The 22,949-nt window shown below is 39.5% G+C and overlaps 1 protein-coding gene across 4 annotated transcripts in view; it reads right to left on the bottom strand.

Annotated features, from left to right (window-relative positions):
- Positions 1 to 22,949, bottom strand: part of KLF12 (KLF transcription factor 12) — a 245,384-nt gene that overhangs the window by 150,206 nt on the left and 72,229 nt on the right. For 2 of the 4 annotated variants that reach the window (XM_061367762.1, XM_061367763.1), the window contains exon 2: positions 19,243 to 19,306. The exons of the other annotated variants lie outside the window; for them this stretch is intronic. In XM_061367762.1, the coding sequence (XP_061223746.1) occupies positions 19,243 to 19,263 (21 nt within the window). In that variant the 5' untranslated portion in view covers positions 19,264 to 19,306. The remainder of the gene's footprint in view (positions 1 to 19,242; positions 19,307 to 22,949) is intronic. 4 annotated transcript variants of the gene reach the window in all.

Below are 22,949 nucleotides of genomic sequence, written 5' to 3'. Positions count from 1 at the left end.
TTTCTGTTGCAAAGCTATGACTTAACAACCTTCCCTACCTCATACTCTACTCAGTTTTATACAAGTTCTCCACACATTTAGTAATTTCTTAATTCATCATTGTATTCTCATTTTATGGTTCCAAAATTACTTCTGTGAAAAGTGGTTTTGACAGAAACACAAATTTTGAAGTTTTCCTTTTTCATACAAGTATCCTAGAAACACCACTGAACTAACCACAAGTAGCCTGCATCACTTGTAGCAATAAGACTACCTTGTTGATTTTTCTGAACACGAATGCCGAAATTTATGTTATTCTCATTACTTACTTACACTACCATACTGAAGTCATCCATCAGTCAAAGCAACAGCATACCATCTCAAGGCAAAAAAATCTGAAGTGATCTACTGAAAGCAAAGCTTTTGAAGATAAGACAGATCCTTTTAAGGATACAACTATGTAAGATTTCCAAAGTCTGAAATTGCTTTTTCTCTTTGTTTCAAAGGACAACAGAAGAAGGGAAGACTACCACCCCTTCTCAAATAAAACTATCTCAATAGGGAAAAGAAGCCAAGGAGAATGTTTTCCTTCAAAATTCCCAAAGGAAAGCATCACTGTTTTTTACTATGTCAGTCTCCTGAAGACCTTTATATACCATACAATGAGATTTGTTAGTCACTTAAATGTAGTTATCTCTAGGGTGAAGCATAGCAGTTAACATTGCCACAGTATGTATAAAAGCCGTTCATTCCAAAAGTGAAGGAAACAACTATCTAATAGAAAATAAAAGTAAATTTATGTGGCTAGTAGATAATCACTCAACTGGGAGTTCTGCCAGGGAATCGGGGTTAACAGCCCATGTCTTGCCATAAGATCTTCATCATATGTAATTATGTCTATAGATGTGTGAAATGTTCATAATGTAAGCATAGATTCTGGTAGTCCTGCATTTTACTCCGCACTTTAATTTCCAATCAAACTCACCAGAAAAGAAAATTATAGTTTTTACGACACTTTGATTTATTGATGCTTCAAGGAAAACCAAAACAATTTCTTGAAAAAAGAGTGGAACCTTAAACGTCATACTGTTTCCATGTGACACTGGGTGGGACTGATTTGAGCTCATTTCAATTCAAAATGTAATTCCTTCAGTGAGAAGAGAATGCAGAGTTTGCAAAAGCCTGGGTGAACAATATGGACATACACACTGCAGTTTATGTCTTATCTAAAAATCCCAAAAGTTTAAAACACCACAGCAATGGAATTCTGAAAATATGTTAGCACAGCAGCTCAGAATGTGGGTGAAGAATAATTAACTAAAGCTAACAAGATGATTTCTCACTGATCTACATACCTCTCTCTGGTCTGCTTTTAGCCCTGAACAGAGCTCAGTGTGGACCCAAATGCAGTACATGAAATTCCATACATCATCTAGTGACATAGGAAACTGTGGCAGGAGGGCAGTCTAGGTGTAGGCATATGTCTATCACGGACATGCATCTGCATGGCAACCAGTGATCACAGAGATCATAGCTCTCAGCTTTCCAGGAAGGCCTCTGAGTGTGGCCTCTTATTACAACCATGCATGCCAGATAGAGCCCATCAACGCCATGGTGCCAGTGCCCAAAAAGCACGTGCAACGGTTGGTTTCAACTCATACTGTCCTGCTGAGATTCTCATCTGATGTAACAGATCATATTCAGCTGAATCCTTCTGCTACCAGCACAAATACGTACATGTGCAACACAAGCTTCTTTAATATCTATTCCAGTGCCTAGATCCCTTAGAAAAAAAATACACTAGTTTTGCAGACAGTAGGTTTCCAAAAGTTGTTAAGCAGCCAAATCCCTACAGATGTAGCTATGCTTCAGCTTGCTATATATTTTTACAAATCTGTCTCATGGAGAAAGTTCAAGTCCAGACAACTTTCAGTGAAGAGAAACAAGATGTCATGTTTTGCTTCTGAAGTCTTTTTAGTCTGTTTGCATTTAAATTGATTTTAGCAAATAAAAATAGAACCGAAGAGATGTGTTCAGCTTCCAGGTAACAGAGAAGCATCAAGTGCACTGGCAACTAGAGGCAAATCTGCTATTTCTCAGACTCAGCAGGCAACCCTGTCAGCTTAAGACTGCTTAAAATCTCTTTGCATCACCTCTGCTCTCTTGTCACTTGTAGTTAATCACGCCTACAGTATGTAATTAAAACACAAGATGTTAAAATTAACAGTAATTACACCAGTCATACATTTAACTTTTATCAGCATTAATGGCTTCATTGTTTTCCTTCTAATACAACATTCGCAGACTATTTGATAAGATTTTTGTGAATACCAATGGTTTGGTAAGTATTTGTGGGGTTTAGTTATCTAGAAGTCCTAGTTAACAAAAAAATAACCAAGCCCCCCCCCCCCAAACAACAGAAAGAGAGAGGAACAAAAGAACCATTATTTAGGAGACACATATACTTAAGAAAGAGCAAGTTTGGAAAAGGCATGCACTGTCTTTCTCTTTACACTAGAATTCTCTTTACACTAGAGTTAATTAAATGAAGACATTTCACAACACTTCGTGATGCACAACAGTAGGATAAACTCAACTGTTTCCTTTGGGTTTTAAAGCACAGAAAAACAGTGATGACTTCTATCAAGTGGAAATTCACGACTCTTCCTCACACCCCACCCCAGTAACTGGCCTAGATTGCCACTTCTCCTTGACCAGTTACAACTCAAGTGATTTTAAAATACTACTACTCAATTTTCAAAGTGTTTTTCTGCTTTCTTATCTCAACTGTTCTCGAGTTTGGAGGAGAGTTTGAAGAATATAAGGCTTCAAATTAAAAACAAACCTCACCACCCCCCCAAAAAAACCCACAATGGGAAACATAAAAGAATTTTCATAGTCCTACAAACATTACATTGATTAAATTTACTTAAAACATATACTACTTAAAGGTTAATTTTACTGTTATGCAGCTTGTTGCCTCAGTTATTAAACTTGAGAGGAAATTTACATGAACAGGTGGTGAGAACATTTTCAGTTCAGAATTCCATTCAAGAGGTCCTGTCTTCTGCTTTTACCAAAAACTAAAATCAAAGTTTAGATAGTGAAAAAAGTCTTAGGTCAAAACATGTTTTAATTAACTTCTGCTGCTGGAAGCAGTATGCAACATCAGTAGAGCGTCAGGGGAATAATTCTGCCATCTGACAAAATTTTCCTGTATTTGTTGTCTAAATTGTGAGTATTTTATGTTTGCTGAACAAATGAGTGATGAAAGGCATTGCCCAGGAGCTTACGAGCAAATATACAGTGATTAAAACTTTATCCTGAATTCTGTCCTGGTAGGAAAATGAGCTGCTGAAAGCATAGGGAGCTGGTTGGCACGTTTTCTCCTCACCTGCCAACGTGCAAAAGTCTGCTTCCATTAAGATGGATACAACATGGGCCCTGTGTACTGGAGAATTAAGGGAACATTAAGCATGTAGCAGTAGCCATGGTTAAGTCCAAAATACGATCCAAGATGTTATATGGCAGTCCAAATGACCAAACATAGCCACTCTGTGCCAAAAAGCCAAGATGCCATCTACAGGGTCTGCTCAGCTCTGTGATAGAGCATCCTAAAGGGACCATCCCCTCAAAGCAACAGCACCTTCAGGTCATGATCACAAAGCCCCAGAGGGATCAGTGAAACAACTCCATAGGAGGCTTAAGCCTGGACACCATCACTTTATCCATAAATTACAACAGCCCTTTTCATCCTGGGTTCAAAGGAAAGCAAACATGTTACTAAGGACACTGTATGTTCCAGGAGGGCATGGCTGGCCAGAGCAGATCATGCCCAACCCTTTAAAGGGGGGAGAAAACTGCTGCTCCTCCAGGTGTCATGTTCCTTCCCCTAGGATAAAATATAGCGATACACTGTATCTCAGAGCCAAAAGCTGACTTCTTATAAATCACAGACATTGCAAACTGTATCCTCTGAATAAGAGCAATATAAAGTGAGGCTGTCATTAAATATGCCTAGCTGTCTCCTAGCAGCTGGGCCACGGAAATGTTAAGCAGCTGACATTGCTCTTAGCCAGCAGAAGTGTTCCTCTCTTATCTGAGAGCTCCAACATAGAGGCAGAACTAAAAGGCAACCAGGAAAGTGAGATTTCCCCCTCTGGGTTAAAAATATAACTGCTAAAATTTAGAAAATTCCGTCAAGCCTCATTTGACCTTAAAGGTCTGTTTCAACCTAAAAGATTCCATAATTCTGTGATTTACTTCAGATTTACTTTGTTCACAAGCAATTATTAAAAGCTTTTCTGTTGTTTTTTTTTGTTGTTGTTTGGGTGGGGGGAGGGGGGGGCTGCCATTAAAGACAGAGCAGTATATGGCACCCATAAGAACCCCTTGTACCCAGAACTCGGTTGCTTGTTTCCAGCTCAGGTTGTTGTACTGCCAGCTACACAACAGCAAATTCACTGCAGCCCTGAAAGGAGGAAGAAGAGGAGAAGGAGGAGAGCATGATTGCATGCAGCTGCACCCTTCAATGCTAGACACCACAGGACACACCTGCAAGGAGCAAAGCCGTTTCTCACAGCACCTCAGAAACCGCCTGCCCTGGCTTACTTGTGAAGTCATACGTATGACAGGCAATAAGCAACGAAACCAGAAATGCTCTTTCAGTGGACCTATGCCAGCTGCTAGGAAGAGCTGTGACGCAACCTTCGCCCCAGCAGCTCCCCCAGAGCAGCAGCACAGCTGGAGAGCCGGTGTTTGCAAAAGTTCACATAAAGATCACCTGATTCATGCACGTGCCAAAATAACACAGGAATAATTAAAGCTGAATGATGAGATGAAAAAGGCAGACTCTCTGCCCAAAGCTGCGCGTTACTCTGTCACCTTTCCCCACACCCTTTGCACAGTGCCTCAGAGGAAGGGCAACTGCTTTATGTGCTTCTCATCACAGAGCAAACACACTGCTTATTCTGACATTTCAAAAGAAAGGGTGTATGCTCTGATGAAACTCCCACCATGCAAATATTTAACATCCTGTCGCAACCCCATCTCTGTCCTGTTTAACATCACTTGGAGACTTCCCACTCCCCACAGGCTTCAATGCAAACTCCTGGGATAATACTAATATTACGGCTCGCCAGTAGCACTCAGTACATTTCAAAAAATAGGGAAAACTCTGACTTTTGCTCACTTAGTGAATGAATTACTGTCCTGGGTTCAGCCACGATAATTACAAAGCACTTCATGAATGAGAATTTCTAAGTTTACACCACGTATGTGGAAAAAAGTGTGTACAATAACGTATTGCTCTCAAACTGCCCACATCAGCTTCTAGATAGAAGCTGATACTCATCTGCTTGCATGAGATACTTTTTTACCCAACACAGGATGGCCAAAATGCTTAAGTATAAAACTGTCAAATTAGATCCCACAAGCAATAAATTATTGTGGAACCAGGGTCCACTTTAAAGGGAATTCTAATTAAGTGTGAAGATTTTCTAATTAACAAGTTTCAAATGTCACTAACACGCATTTTCCACAGATTCTCAGCAAAGTTGTGATTCCCCAAATACATTTACAAAACAAATTGAACTGCACACAAACAAAAATACTGACAATAATTAAAATAACTGTGTAACTTCAAGATTTTAAGAGTATTTTAAGTAACTATGGGTATAGGCATAAAAATGTCAGAAAAAGATCATAGAAAGAGATACTGAGTAGCACATATAGCATACATTAACAGATACTTTGAACTTTCATTATAGCACCTTTAAAATTCAGAGATCAAATCTGCTATATTCAGCAAATCATACTGGACACCAATTTAAGGTTATGAACAAAAGACATGAGTGCATGCTTAGAGGAAAGTAATTAATTTACAATACATCATTTTACATGAAAACATGAAAAATTTGGGGAACAATGAGTGCAGTAGCCAACGGGTTTTTTTCTTAGGATACGAGGATAATTTAGGTGTGAAGGCATCTCAGGTCTCCAGTTCAACCTCCTGCACAAAGGAGGTGCAGCTCTGAAGTCAGACCAGGTTGTTCATGGTTATGCCCAGTCAGGTCTTAACCACCTCCTGCAATATGCTGCCTTTTTGTACTGGAATCCACGGGGTTTGCACTGGAAGCCATGACTTCCTCACTTAGAGAAGCTGGTCTCCTGACAAGCCCACTTGTCTGATGAGCTGGAAATTGGCTCAAAATCAGTTGGACTTTCTTACAGATTTGTTTATCAAGAGCTACCAAGCATAAAAATACAAATACAGCCTCTGGCTATGGAAGCATTTGTGCCCTGTATTTTTTTGCAAACTTGGAAGATGTACCAGGGCAATACCATCACTCACACACAACTTTGCTGCATCCTTTCCCTAAGCACCCAGTTGTTGCTGACTGTTGCTAGAGAAAGCATACAAGGTAGGAAATCCTTTGCTCTGACAGAAAACAGTCATGTTTATATTGCTATGTCTTTTCTTTAAGTGTAATTTATGCCAAAACCACAAAAATTGAACCAGCTCTAACACACGGGATTCCAGTCTCAAGACTTGTACTCAAGAATGAACCGACATTCTTTTTGCCAAGTACCTGGTACAGATCACTGCCAAAACCAGACCTTAAGCTAGGTGGGCCACTGTCTATTCTTCTGCAGCATTTAACTTGCTGTGATTTAGTCCAGAGTTAAATGAGATGCTCAGCACATGGCACCCACAGCTTAGCATGGACTTCAAATGATACCTTCAGAGCCCTCTTCCTTTGTTTCCCTTAGCCTTTACTCGATCACTGAAAATGCAGCAATACAGTCGGTCCCTGCTTACCACCACTGCCGGCTGATTTCACGAATGGCACAAATCACAGCCTAACAAATAGTGCCTGGCAAAGCACCAGAACACTGCAGGTTATTGTTATTCTCACTGAAAAATACTTAAGTATTACACCAAGCTATACAATAAAACTATACATTGCTACCAGCTGTTAAACTCCACCTTGCCTCAGAGGTGCCCCATGCAAAAGCACTCGACAGAATTGTGTGTGACTGCTAAATGTGCTCCTGCTGGGTCTTCAAATCCTCACTAGTGTTCTTTAAGTCACTGCACCTGATTACACATGACCCAGCAGGAAGATCTAACAAAATATTGTTATTTGTATTATCTTTTTATAACCTAGCATCATGCCCTCATTAAAAATGTATAGTGACCTTACCCATGTCAAGACTTCTGAGAAATAATGTACTGAGATAACTGCTTGTTTGGCATCATATGTAGCCTTTATAGAGTGTGTCAGGCCCTGAGTCTTATTCATATATTTAACATTTCTCAGGACTTGAGAAGAAATTGTGCCTGTATAAATCACATATTTATTCCCAACACATGGCTTACTTACAGCATGTGAAATGATGTAAATGATTTCCTGACCACACTAGCTATGTCTCACATGATAAAACGCTTTTATTAGATTTACTTTGCACCACAAGAACCAGATGGGTTAAGCTGCTCATATTTTTAAGCAACAACTTCTGCACAGGCATAGAATGTTATATGTACTGCATCTTTCTGAAGAGGTCTGCACCACTAACATTAATAATATGACAAACTGCCTCCGTCATTATTCTGGATGCTGAAATTCAATAAACATTACTAAAAAATTCTAACCACTAAAATCACAGCCACAGTGGTTTCAAGAGCAGCGGTTATCAGACACTGAATAATGCTGGACACAAATCTAGGGAATAATTCCCTCAATCAATGGGGTTGATCCACAGGAATGCTTTTCACATTGAAAGCTCATGCCAAGAACCAGTTCAACATGCAAAGTAAAAAAGAATTCTAAGAATGCTTTCAGGAAAATACACCTTTTCTTCACTCATCACAGGACTTCAGCTTATAGAATCTATGGAAGATACCCAGCTCACGTTTTGTGATGAAAAACACCAAACCTATGCCATTGTTGGTGCTGTCTATCCCCTGGCTCAGCACAATCAACACTGAGCCTCCATCCAACTTCTGTGTTTCTGTGTATGCCTTACGTACATCCAAGTACACTTTAAATAGTCTGAAGACATAAATAAATTCCTTCATTTCAAGAATTACAGAAAAAAATCTATCACCTGTTTGGTACTGGGAATAATAAATTTTCCACACTTGCATGAAAATCGTGGAAGTCTATCTATTTTAAACATGTTCTTATGTTTAAAACAGCCTATGAAACATTCTGGTGGGATTTTGGAGCTTGTTTTTGTTGTTGGGCTGTTAGTTTGGTTTTATTGCTGATTTTTAGGGGGTCGGTTGGTTTGGTTGTTGGAGTTTTTTTAAGCAGTGACAACTCTCTATGAGTGGCCATTTGCTGAAAAATCAGCAGAGCTCTGAAGTTATTTTCAACCCCAAAAAATACTTAGATGATCAAAGGATCATGTTTACTATTCTATGACATAAAACTAAGTATTAACCTGAATACACTAAAACTGGGAAGAGAAAAAAAAGAAAGTCATACTGTGGATCAACTAGGAGGAACTACTGACTAATTCAAGAGATCACTGTTAACACTGGTCTTATTATATCTGATTATCAAGCCCTGCAGAGCTCTTCTCAGGGAAAAGAAGCCTTTTAAAATAGGTTACCAAATAATCCTTCACATTTTTACGGTTATCACCTGCCATATACCCGTTCTAAGGTCAGTTGTAAGGGTTTATGCCTGGCTTGGATAACTTCTGTTGACATTTGCAAGGCAGATACTAGTTAAGTACTTTACATGCTCAGGTTCAAAGCAGTCTGAGCTGATGCAGGATGGAAACGCCCAGCTTCACTCCTCATTAGCAAGGCACATGGGTTCATCAGTTTAAGTGTAATAAGCATTCTTGAGCTGCCATCTCAGAAAGAAGTGAAGGAAGCAGGCATTTCCATGCTACTGCAACACAACAAGCAGCAGATACTTACTCTTTTTCCCCTTTTAGAAATTAAATTTTTGCAACTTGAGTTCAAGATTTTTAACTAAACAAACAACAATTTAACAAAACAACTACAGCCATGCTAGCCAGCACTTCGGTTCCTTTGCAAATGCAATGTTATCTCAGACACCCATGGAAAAATCCTTTTTTTTTTTTCCTGACTTTCCAGATAGGCATGTTGGCAATACTCACAGGTCACTTATGGTTCGATTAGAAAAGAGAGACTTCTCCCTGAGATGAATGTACACGCATCCCAAAGCAGGGTAAGCTGTGGAGCAGTAGGGTGGGAGGAAGCTGTCCTCACCAAGGGGTCTTCTTCAGACACCACGGTTTTTCAGGATCCTCTTCTGTGTCCTTAGAATCTGGAGCTATATAGCTATGTAATGTGTCAGAAAGTCTGGAGGTTGAAGTGAACTTTTCCCCCCTCACTTGCCTTGCTCGTATCTTATTTAGGGTTTTAGCACTGGTTGGGGAACAGTTACAGACACTTTAAATCACATTTTCCTGGTGTGATCTTTTATTTATTTACTCTAAAGATCCCCATGAGAGAGAGTTCAGAATCACCACAGTGGAGGATTTCAGTGGTTTAGAACACTTTCTGATGAAAACAACTCTGTTTCTCCTTCTAAAACATTCCTCGGTCTCTGATCCCACCAGGCTGCAACATGGACAGACCCCAGCAAATATTAGCAAAGAAGTTATCACTTTGATGCCCTCCCTTGCATACTGCAGTAACTGTAACTGATACAGACTTAGGACTAAACAACAGAAAAAAATGATTTGCTAGAAACCCAGCCAGAAAAAGAAACTGGTAAAAAGAAAAATCTAACTTCGTACATCGACTGATAAATAAGAATCACTATCCAGTATCCAGAGCAAATTTGGCAGAACTGATCCCAGCCTGCATCCTGGATTTGAGAGTGGAGCGCAGCCTATTTAGTAGACCAACTAGGTACTGTCCATAACTACTGAAATAATTGAAAATACTTTAAGATTTTTCATTAACAAAAGCAGAAACTAACCCTTGCTCATGGAATGCTGCATTCATGAAATTATCCCCTTTTTTCCCAACAACCTGGTTTCGTATTAGGCAAACAAATGCCTATGTTCATCATGTATGACTACTTACTTGCCCAGACTCTTCTAAGAAGTAGCGATTGACATCAGGTTAATACAAAAGAATTCTTAAACTGCATATAGCCCACAGAAACCAGAAACTAAGGACATCAGTCAGTCTTCTGGAAACCTGCTATGCCAAACAGCATGTCTCTTCCTTCAGGCAAAAGTGATAAGTAGCCTTGATCATAACAAACTGTTGCTACAGATTGAACAGTAATGGCACATTTATATTCAGAGTAAAGCAATAGTCAAACACTTACTGGAAGCCAAATACATGGTTGAAAAGCACACAATAGGAGTTGGATGTTGTTATTACCATCTGCTTTCAGCTATCCTACTTTTCAGTGTTCCTTTGTCCATTTTCCATACCATAAACTAAGACAGAAAAAACCACACACATCAATCAAAGTGGGTGAACTGGTTTGAGTGAATTAAAGCCTGAAAACTCTTAATGTTAACATTAAAACTTCTTTCCAACATACACCCACTTCGAAATTATGAAGGTTCTAAAACTTCTGAAATTATTATCATTACCATTATAAAAATAAATAGCAGGTGAGCTTGGTTCATAAATGCTTTCCATATATTTAAATACATAGCAGTTAGGATAATTACCCAGCCTCTTATGAGCCTCTTCTACCTAACCATGAATTATCACCAGATAGCAATTTTTACGGTGCAAAAACTGTATTTTCACAGAGAGGTACACATTGCTTGCTGTTCCTGAAGAGCTTTAAAAGTCCTGAATAAGACAGTATGCAGTTAAAGGGGTCCAGATTATTCAGGAGAAAGCTTTGGCTCCTTGTACATGAATAGCCAGGGTATTATGAATTCTCTGGCTCTCCATCTGTGTATAAAGATTATCCTTGCTTTCTGCAGAGATTATTAAGGCAATTCACTTGTTTTACATTCTGTGATAAAATAAACTCTGCTGTCATGCAGCCTGGAGCTCCTGTATCTCATCCATTATGTAAATCTCCAAAGAGTAGTTCAGCAAACAGCATCTCAGTTCTACTGCACTTATGACGACCTACACATCTAAGTTAATTTTCCTCTTCCTAAGACCAACAGAAACTCCTTATTTCTTAGTTTACAAGAGAGATTCTCATTCTCATCTCTCTTCATAACCAAAGACATACGGTTTGTAATGAAACTCAAACTGAACTCCAAATGTTTGGGGTTTGGGGTTGCATGATCTCCTCTAAAAACAGGCAAAAATAATGTTTTGAATTTCACTATTTCTTGGACATCTTTTTTGTTGGGTTTGGTTTTTGGTTTTGCTAATAAAAATACTAAAACACTTCTATATTACTTAGAAATTAAGGTGGAAACTCAGTACATATTTACCGATAATGTTTGGTAGCGAAGGCTTTTGTTTTCACTTGAGCTATGACCACGTGTCCATCACAGCTGACTGCAGCCAATCACAGCTCCTGCAGAATGCTACCAAACTGAACTGAAACAACAACAAAAAAACTTAAGTAAATAGCGCAGTTCAAAAGAAGGCGACAGCCATAAAGCAGAAAAATTGTCCTTTCCTCATCACTGAACCTCTGCACAAGAAAGACTTAATGAATCACCAGGAGTACACATGAAGTGCCATGTGGGAAGTGTAAGAGCAGGTCAAGATTTAGATTAATATCTGAAGCTTATTTTCTCTTTTAGACACATGTCCTTGGGTATACGAAATACTGTATCCATTGGAATCATTATTCAGGTCTGTTAGCAACGGATATCAGTATTAATATAACTGCCTTCTCTTTACATGCTAGCTGCTGAATTCGAACACGTTCTTCTATCCCTTCATATGAAAAGTGACAAATTGCCATTGTTTGACATTATTCTCTCCACTGCATGTCAGAAATAATAAAATCCAATGCACTTATTTCTAGCACTAAATGTTTATTGTCAGCTATGTGGGAAAAGGAAAACAAGAAAGCATATGCAGTATTTCAGTTTCTGCTTCAATGTATCTTAATCAGCATCACTGTGCAGACCAAGAACCACGTTTTTTTTCCCTTCTCATTGAGAAGTAAAGATTAACTCCAGAACGCAGTTAGCTGTGCTGCTTCATGATACTGAGAATTAATACCTCCTAAAAGAGAAATACCCCTTTTTCCCCAATGCAAAGACTTACATCCTGATAATTAATAACCAGAAACAGCTCATTATGAAACAGCAGAAGTAGTAAGTCCTATCCATTTCTGGTTTAAATTTGCTGGTTTGTTATTTTGGGGGGGGGTTGGTTTTTTTTGACGGATCATGGCCAATGAACTGAACAGCATTCAGCTTCTTGGAAAGCAAAAACCTGAGAGCATGAATTTAAACATTTTTCCCCCATTAGGCACTTTGGAAACTTGTGTCATACTTCTGAAAATACACACATCAAAATGGTCTTGTCAAACAGCTTTGAAATTCAATGCCTTGTGCTTCCCTCTCTGGAGTAGTATAAATTTAGTCATTATTAGAATTAGTATAATTGTTCTCTAAGTGCTGTAGAAATAAAAGGTGAAATGAGCTTGGTGACTGCTCTTTCATTCCCAGGAGAACATGCTGCAGTAGGGAGCTCAGGCTGCAGAAGCACAGACGCTCAGAGATGCTTTCAAAACCCAAGGGCTGGAGAATGAGTCCAGTCAAGGGGAGCCACGTCTGCACCAGCATAGCTTACAGGCAGAGGAGATTTCTGTTCTTCCAGGGAGGACACAGAAATCCCATGGGAAGATCTGCCCCCTGGAGATGCTCACTGCTGTCTACCAATTACTGGAAGAGAGAAGCACGCAGCAAAATGACTAAGTTGAAAGGAATGGATCCAGGCCTTTGACATCTAGCTTCCTGTGGACACTGTACTGTCACTTACAACTGATCCTCACCAAGGGTATCACCCGAAAGAAGAACTGAAGACACTGTTCTGAAACAGAAACTGGTTTGGAAACCACTAAACAAAGAGGGACACCTCAACTGGGAGGGCCCTGAGAATTCACCTAGCAGAACTGTGAGTCTGCACCTCCTTCGGCAAGCAGCATGTTTTTAACTTCAGGTTATCTGAAGATACCCACAGCCCATGAGAAATCGGAGCACATTACATAAGCTTTTCAGAGCTCACCTCCATCCACAGTTTACTAACTACAGACTCATCATCACCACCTATCTCTTCACGGAGGAGTGATCTAGGCAACACCAGCAAGATCTACCTTTGTTTTGCAATGACATTTAGTAATTTTAATGACATGAACTGTGAAAACAACTCTGGCATTTTAAATACTCCATGTTTTTACCACATTTTGTCAATTCCAGACCAACCACTCTCCTGTGAGTTGCACTACAATGTGGGCCACTTTACTCCCACATACACCACCTCACATGAAGGTTGCTGCCACCCTTTTCAATGCAAATCTCCATTCTTCCCGTTTCAGAAAATTGCTTAATAAATAGGATTTCAATTCAAGAACTGCTGCAAAAATCAATGCACCTGAAAGAGTCCACAGCAGCTCCAAGCAAAGCAGAAAACTGTGACGTAACCAAGATGCAAACCCTGCACAGCACTGCTGAACCAGCCCTCTCTACTTATTCTGAGCGAAACCTCTTGGGTTGCTCTGCACTGACTACTTGAAAATACAACCAACCTTACCTATTATATACAAAAGATACATGTATATATTGATTTCAAAGCAAAGCTTAAGGCTTTTGCAATAGACTTCGCTCTGACAGGGAAAGTCTAACCCATCCTACTTCCACTGCATTTCTGAAGTGTGAGGGTACAGAAAGACCACAGCTATCTTCAACCACTAAATTAGCTCCTCTAAAACATATCTTTGATACATGAAACTTAAAAACAATGGTTACGACCTTCCATAGATGTCTGTCCCCTGATACATACTAGCAAGACTGAAATACAAAGCTAAAACCCTCAAAATCATAATCCAACTTGATTTAAACAAGGTCAGCTCACAACCCAAGCACTAAATATGATTTGGCCGTAACTCTGATGAACTGATTTTGTGTGTGTGTGTGTGTGTGTATGTGGGTGTGCTCTGGATGCTTGCCCCAAGCCAGCTGCTGAAGAGCACTGTGTAAACACACCAAAACAGTTGGGAAATGAATGGAATGGAGCCAAGACCCAGGACCCATAAACAAGAAACCATTTAGGCTATGAAAGCAACTGCCCAGCAGAAATGAAGAAAAAATCTGTGTAAAACACATTTTCTACCACTGTTCGTAAGGAAAGCCTAATAGGAATGCCAAGGTCTTCCCAGAAATCGTTCATTAACTTTAGAAAGGCAAAGGGAAGAGGAAAGAGCTCACATGCAATGTAGACACATCGAACTGAAGGGGCTTATTGCAGGCATCTTAAAAGCCTTTTTCTCCTTCTAAAAGACAAGTGCTGGAAACGCCCCCATCAATTTTTCATGGGGATCGGTTTCAAGACCATCCCATCCCAGTCAAGCAGGGCTCAGGCAGCACTGAGCAGACCTGGGGGTTATGCCTCCTCCTACAACACATGGCCCCTCAGTCCGACTGGCACCAGACCGGAAAGGATGGGAGCAAGAGACAGCACAGTATGTCGCAGTCAATGTAAGGAACATAAAAAGACACAAAATCTGCTGCTCCTCCCTTTCCTGAATATATCAGGTTTGGGGGAAAGTTTTTCTCCCACTCTACAGTTTCAGCCTAAGTTTCACATTTTTCAGTGACAGTAAGTGAAACCAGATCTCTCTTATGAAAATGACTGGGCTCCAGACAACAAACTGCCAGCTATCTATTTACACTGTGAAACAGTATTAAATACCAACCACCAATCAACTGTTAAGGGACCCATCTTGATAAATGCTACACAAACCAAAAGAACTTCACAGTCTCCCTGCCTTGCTGAATAGGGCCATCGGTCATTTTTCAGTGGTCGTTTGTTACATTGTTTTATCCAAGATATTTATAATCATAATGAATTGAGACAAAACATCTTTGCCTGCGAGCAATCTAAGCTGAAAAGCACGTGACAGAAAGGACAGATTGATAGCCAGTGCAAAATAACACCCTTGAGATTAATATATTTTATCCTGTTGATGTTTCTAGTCATAATTATACTCCAAGAATACACTGAATTATGATAGACATGAATGAGCTCTTAAGAGCAGTCAGTTTCCTTCTAGAAAAGCTGCATTTGCTTGGAAGAGATACAGAGGGGACAGCTGACAAAACTTAAAACATAGCACCATACTGCTACTCATACGCTGATTATGCAAATAAAACCATAAAACTTCCTTGAAACACCCTCATAAACACTAAAAAAAAACAAAAAACAAACGAACAAAAAAAATACAACAAACCATTTTTAGCATGACCAGACTTTCAAATCACTAAAAAAAGAGTGAAGATTGAAAGTCCAATGAGTCCAAACTCCATCAAAAACCAGTGCAGCTCCAAAGCCAGATGATGACTCTGGGCTTGTAGAGCTTGCAGGAACAACATGGGGTTATTCCTCCCCACATGCAGGACTTTTCCCTTTGCTGAATTTGATGAGGGCACCCCAGGGGTCAGGAGACGGCAGAGATGGGGTGAGCTTCGGAGAGTTCAGGAAACACCCCCTTGTATTGAGTCCGGCCCTCTAAGCAGCTGAGCCAAAGACTGCTCTTGTGTTCAGTTTTGGTTGGTTTTGTTACGTTTTGGGTGTTTTTTGTTTGTGGTTGGTTTTGGTTGGTTTCGAGTTTTTAAAGGGATGACACACAGGTTGCATTTATGAGACAGCAGTACTTCTCCGGGCTTATAGCACAGACCGCTTTAGAAAATAAGCAACCACTTCCTAATACCACTGAATTCAATTCACTTTGTGTTGTTTGTTATTTTTTGAGCATTAAATAACTTAGCTCATCATTAAGCCTGATCAACTGAACTGTCTCAGTAGTATTTCCGCAAGCTGTTTGTGAAACCACAGTGTGAGTGGATGATGGCACTCCAGACCCCTTTTTAAGTATAACCCAGACTCGCCTTCCCAATCTGAGCAACCTCTTCCCTCAATTTTGCTTTTTGACCTCCTTTTAGTCCTGTCCACTTATTTTTCATTCAAAGTCTTGATCTCTATTTCGCCCAGGACTTTCTGAGCTATACTTCCACCGTGTCAGTTACCTATTTCTTACCAGCTGGTCTCTCATCTCCATAAATTCACATTCAATCACTGTAGACTGAAAACTATAAACTTTAAATGTCAGATTCAATAGAGAAACGAACCTCTGGATTCAGTCACTATTATTATGGAAAACATAGAAGCACTGTATGCTGTATACATTCAAGATACGTGTATGACATCAGGTTTGTTTTGCATATTTCTCATTTTTCTGAGAAAGATTCAGCTGACCTCATTTTATGAGACAAAAATTTATGTTCATGTTTCCTTCCTTAGTTGCATTTCTGCTTAGATGTCAGTTATTTATATAAAACCAGATTCACATATATTATGACATGCCCTAAGGAGACCAACAAAAACCTAAGACATAACAATATAACACACAGATGATGCAACCCAAGTTCTTTGTACCTCTGATGATACACTAACATATTCCTGTTAGCAAAGGAAAACTTTCAAAACTTGGTTAGCAAAGCAGCGACAAAGTGAAAGGCTGAGGCAAGGTGCTGGGTGAAATCCAACTTCTTTCCCATTGAAGCCAGAACCTTATCAACTTAACACTGACCATAGAGAAGTCCTCTCCAACTCTATTGCTTAAGTTTTCTGGAATCAGTCTTCCCAGAAAAGGAATTTTTAGCCTCGAACTTTGAATTCCTCCACATAGCCACATTTTTTTCTCATTCAGCAATATGATTTCATCATGGTACTTTCCTAATATAAAAGATTAACAGCTGGATTCAGAGCCCTCCTTCAAAAACTGCCAAACAGAAAGCATGCAAAGAAATAACGCGGCATCCCCTTCCTTATCTGTACATATTTTGTGCAGCTTCCCCACGACTGCTGTGGGATGTTATCAGAAGGGCATGAGAGAGTGCAACTATGGCTTGACAAGAAAGGTCACCCTGTTCTGTTCTTCCTTCCTTCTGCCACCACTCTGCATTGAACCAAAAAGGCAAAAGCAAAGAGAGGAACAGACATACAGAGCTATCAGTGCTGCATCCTTCATGCAACCACAGCCTTTTCCAAGAAACCTCGGAAAAAGCCAGGTGAGTCCAAGAGTTGCCTGATCTCGAAGCCCTCCGTCCTTTGTGCAGACTCTGGTTATGACAGTCCCTCTCAAGGATCTGACAAATCCTTAACTACCCTGGTGTCACTTCCCAAGCCAAATACCTTAGTCCTCTAGTCTGGTCCAGTTTATCCTCAATTCAATGCAAAACATAACATTACCACATTATGGTACTACTGCTCTGTGCTGTCTTCTGGATAGTACGAAAAGTCCACTGTACCATAATAATATCCAAAGGTAGCTTACAAATAATTAGTTTGGTCTTTGCACCCTCTCACTTTCTCCCAGTAAAGAGCCTCCCTGAGTCTGTAACGTACAGGATCTAACCACTGCAGGTCTGGAAGATGCAATCAAGGTCTGGACGGTATCAGTTTTTCACTCTGCTATTCATAGCCAGGAGGCCTGAGCAGGGAAGTGTTTGCTCTGCCACGATCCAAGCCCACCCCGAGCTATCAGACATCTGTATGGACAGCAGCCATCAACATGTCAGCCATCAAACTGAAGAGAAATTCCTTAAGACTTTGTGTGCTGGTTTTAGCAGGCAACAACTCTGTCTCACATCTGGGCATACAGAGTCACTGATCCCACAGAGAAATCGTGTACAGTACTGCAGAGCTACTAATACCACTCACTGTCTCTATTAGGGTTAAATATGGATCCTGGATCCCAGGATTCTGGGACCTGTGATGTGTAAGGCAAATGTTCTATAGATAATTCTATCTAAAGACTGTTTCTCTAGCTTACTGCGGGAAACTGGATTCAAGGATACAGATGATTCCCTCAAGTCTTACGCTGTTTGGGAATCCAGAGGTAGCTAGGATCAGCATGTCCACTACCTGCTGTGAACACTAAAAAGGAGTACCCAAGAAGGAATCAAACTCTCCTGTACCCAAGTCAGCTATTGATAAACCGTAAAACTTCTGAGTCACTAAAAGATTGATAAAACCAAATTATCACTGAGATAAAGAATCATGTTTGTCCTCCTGAACAACTTTGATCAAGTTAATAAAACTACAGACTTACATTTCTGGTATTGAACTGATACCGTACTTTTGAAAAAATATGGGGAGTTCACTGGTTTTTTTGATTGTTCAACCCCCGAATCCCAGGGGTAGGAATAAAGCTCTCTAGGAAAGGGGGTTTCTACCATAATGTATCCCTCCTTGACTAGTAACAGTTTCCAGGCCTTATTTGTGCTGTGCACTGTCTTGCTTGACCTTGACATGTATCCTGATGTATCATACCCCACATTTGTCATTAAAATTCATTTGCTCCAGTGCAAGCCCCCAAAGTCAGCTTTATTTAAACAGCCTGAGCAGGAATTGGTTAACGCAGCATCCCAGCCAAAGCCTACAGTTCACAGCCACTGACAACTCAGACTGACAGATGTCAAGGCCTACTGAACTGAACATCTTATAATGCATAACAATAAAGTCAGTAAATTTAATAAAGCACAATAAAAAGCTAATAAAGCACAATGGTCCACTAACAGCTTCTTCCTTTTTAACTAGCACAGAATAGGCTTGCCATAAGACAGCCATCTCTCTACGGTAAGAAAACAAAGCAACAAGATACTTTCAAAGACATCACATCCTATCTGACTTCTTAAACAGTGTTTGTCAATGTGGCATCTGAGTGGTTACCCCACAAAGTACTAAGCTTCATAACCAGTAGCTGTAATGGAAGGTAATGCCTCTCTCATTCTCCATTCATCCTGGCAAATAAGAATAACAAACACCATTATGCACCAGCCCATTCAAACACCTCGCTTCAAAGGAATTACTTACTACCTTAACGTACTACTGGGTTTTTCCTTTGAACGTTCAAGTTTGGTCAGAAACTGTTGCATGAAGCTCCAGCTGTGTTAAGCTATAGTATTCCCCTGCCTGAAAGACAATATGGCATACGAAACTCAGACCAGCAATTTAATCTATTATGTTTTGTAACACAATATAAATTTTTGATAATAGCAGTAATACGTATAAAGCATATGGCTGTAAAAACGTCAACCAACTTTTATGGCTTTCCTCTTCATATGAATATTCAGTCATCCATTCGTCCCTAGATCCACTTCAATCCTGAAAAAGACAAGATTAAATAATTTAATTGATGTATTTTCTTAAGAGATTTATTAATCCCTAACCACAAACATCTGTCCCATTGTAAAACAGAGGTCAGAAGCACAGGAACTTTATAAGCACTTTAAATAAAACTGGATAAATATGACAAAAAGTATATTGGAGGAAACCTTACATTTCCTCTTACTTAACAATTTCAGTCATGCTCTCAAGTGTCTCTAATTTCTGAACTGCTACTTGAGTACACTAAATCCCAACTGCTTTAATTAATATTCAGGGCCCATCATATATCAGTACACTGTATTTGTACAGGTAAAGACAAGAACTTTCCAGCAGTTTCCAAGTGCCAATATTCTTTACTGGTATTTCAAAATATGTTTCCCAGAAATACTACGCAAGAACTGGGCAACAATGCATTAAAAGCCAGAATACATTTATTAGTGAGCTCAGTCAATACTCCAGACACAGGAAATAACTGTGCAAGACCATTACAAAATTTGAATAGTTATTTCCTGAAAGGTTTCCTATAGATACATGATTATTTTCATTATGTTTCCATAGGAAACTATAAAAAAAATTATAATGAGATTTAAATACTGTATTACACTTTTGGAAGGCTCCTTCAGGTTTAAGAAAATACACTAATCCTGTAGCCTAACTTTTTTGAAGCCTGGGAGAAGGGAGAAGAGGGGAGAAAAGCTTTACATGTCCAAAATCTAAATAACAGACAGAACGTCTTAAAACTCTTTTGTCAGAATATGTGCATGTATCTGGAAGCAAATGTTACATACATATGTCTCTTTAAATAATGGAAATGGTGTGAAGTCAAGAATCTGAATCTGCTGTCAAGAGTTATTATAAACAATCTGCTGTTATTTTTGTATCATTCAAAATAAGGTCATCCTGCAAACAGCAGCGAAGCATCACCTTCCTGCTTTTACACCACAGCCCAGTATTTCATTACTGCTGTATATACCACTACTTAATCAATAGGTTTCCAAACACTAAGGAAACTTTTACACTGAAAATAAGACAAGAAGCTCCCTTCAGCATATAAAATTCATAAATACTCATGTACTTTACTACTATGATACTGACTAAACACCATGCACTTCATTTTATTTCTAACAAAATATCGTTAATAGAAAAAAGTAAATATTCCTATGATTTATAAAAGGTTGCAAAATACCCACAAACACTGACCTAACCAAATGTAATTAAATACTGTAGGCTTAGAGCACACTAACTATTCTAGACCATTCGTCCCATCGCTCATGCACCTTGCAGATTCGTTTTTCCTGATTAATCTTAAAATTATTTGTATTGCTTAAAAAATTCCATTTCATGAAGCAGATTTTCTTTTTCTTTTTTTTTTCTTAATTTTAAACCACACACTTGAAGAGTCACCTTTGAGTCTCTAGCTGCTACTTTTCTGTGCTGATGTCCAAAAATGGGACAAGTGGACCAGGTTTTCCATATGCTGGAATTCCAGGATGTAGTTATCTAACCTGGGAAGGAAATAACTAAGTCATCAAGTTCTTTAAAATTAAATCTAATGCATTCAAGAGCTTCCAAGGGTCTCTGTCAGAGGAACACAGAGTTTGACCTGTCATTGCTTCTAGTTCTCCAGGTTTTCTCATTATTACTCTTTCCTATATGCAAGAGACATTCACGCTCCCACAACACAACTTAGCCTCAAGTTACACAAGAACACTAAATCCTATTAGGTTACCATGGCTATGGAGACAAGAGCAAACATGGGTATGTTTTTCACGCTAACACACCACTATCCAACTAGCCACAGCCGCAGCTGGTTTTGTGTTATTAAATCATATACAACCACTCCTGCTATGAAAAAGCATTTCATTAGCAACGACAAATAATTGGGTTTGCTTATTAATTATCTTTAGGTCTGCACTATTTATCAACCACTGAATTGCCCATGTCCTTGCATCACTAGGGCGCTCCCCTCCATGGAAGACCTTTTGCATGGAAGGTCCTTCTCTTCATCAAGTACAAGCCAAGCACACTACAAGCTCCAGCAGTGCCACCATCCCACAATGCTGCTCCACCATGACATACACAGTCTGGGGACAGGACAGGGTTTCTCCCCTAGCACTGACCACCAGGGTGACCAAGAGCATTGATTCTGGTGGCCAGTGCACACTTTCCACACATGCCATCCATACAGGCCACAGGCCTCTTTGCTCCAACTCTTTTAGGCTGCTTCTGAGGAGAAGATGAAGTGCAAACCATTCCTATGAAAAACATTTAAATAGTAACTCCACGAATACGTTGCCTGATTTTCAGAAGAGATGAAAATACTCAGCTTCAGACGAAAAGACTTTGAAATGCATACGAAAAATAGGACTATCTGCCCTTACAGATATAGTGCATCCATTCTGCCACTAAAAGAGGCTGCTCGTTGTGTAGAGGTGCCCTTGCCTCTACAAAAAGAACGTATTTGAACATATAAACCCACGTTAATCCATTAAAAACCAATTTTATGCTGGGATCACTTTTACATCTCTTCATATACTGCTAATTTTTAAGTAAATTCCCATTAACATAGTTACACATTATTCCCTGTACTGTTCTCTCCACATAGATTGATATGGGGAACACACATTTGGAAAAAGACAGAATCATTTGCAAAGTTAAGTCATTTGCTGAATCAGGATTTAATAACTTCTCCCTCTACAAAGCAAATCCCATATTTGGGCACAACCACGTTTCTTAATCTGCACTCACACTTCTGCAATACCTTTCAAAGGCCCTGAGTCACACCAGACTTCATCGAAAACAGAGCACAACTTCTCCTTCTCACAAAGGGCCCCAAATGTCAGGAAAGGCAGGATCACTGAACGCACACTTTTGGCAAGGTTCAGGTTATCCTAAGGATGGCTACCTTTACATTAATAGCAGCCACATACTTGATCAATCGTTTTTCCTTTTTTTCTGAGTCTTGCACGGAAATCTGTAAATTCCATAAAGCAAACATTCTGCAGAAGGTACAGGTAAAACATACATTAACCGTGAGCTACAGATCTGCAACAGCCCTCAACTTCTAAAATCAATAACAGGAGAGGATGAAATCCAGTGCAGCATTGCACTGAATCAGCATGCCCAAAAATCTACCTAAATTACACCTGGAGTATCTAGCTTTCTTGCCTTGGGTCTAGCCCCCAGGATGTTTGTAAACCAAGTTCTGTAACTGAAACTAGACAAAATACTTTGCCACAAAGTTGTCTGCAAGAGTTAAAAACCTAGATTCCAAGATAAGCCACCACTGTCCCACCAGCAGCCATCACAAGCTGCAAGATGAACTGGGTAATAAAGCTTAAAATGCATTCAGTTTAGGGTAAGTGTAACTGCTATATATATTTTCTAGACCTCAGAAGACCAAAGGAGCACTTGATATGCATTTGGTTTCTCACTAAGTAACTGCAGTCATAAGGTTTTTTCTGTCCTCAGAATTTTTGCTAGTCTTTGATTGTGATTTCTGTTTGAACAAGGCAAGTGGAGTTACTTGCTTTAAGATGCCAGCTCCCCCACCAACATCTTTGTTGCTCTGATGTAGTGTCATAACAAAAATATCTTAAGCTGCTCAAAATATTTCTAAAAATTAACTTAATGCCTCAAC

This window comes from Neopsephotus bourkii, unplaced genomic scaffold, assembly GCF_033783945.1.
Source record: "Neopsephotus bourkii isolate Nb327-2 ecotype Australia unplaced genomic scaffold, CSIRO-AGI_Nbou_v1 NB_1394, whole genome shotgun sequence".
Classification (NCBI taxonomy): domain Eukaryota; kingdom Metazoa; phylum Chordata; class Aves; order Psittaciformes; family Psittacidae; genus Neopsephotus; species Neopsephotus bourkii.
The sequence above is the reverse complement of the archived record's forward strand: the minus strand, read 5'-3'. Positions and strand labels throughout refer to the sequence as shown.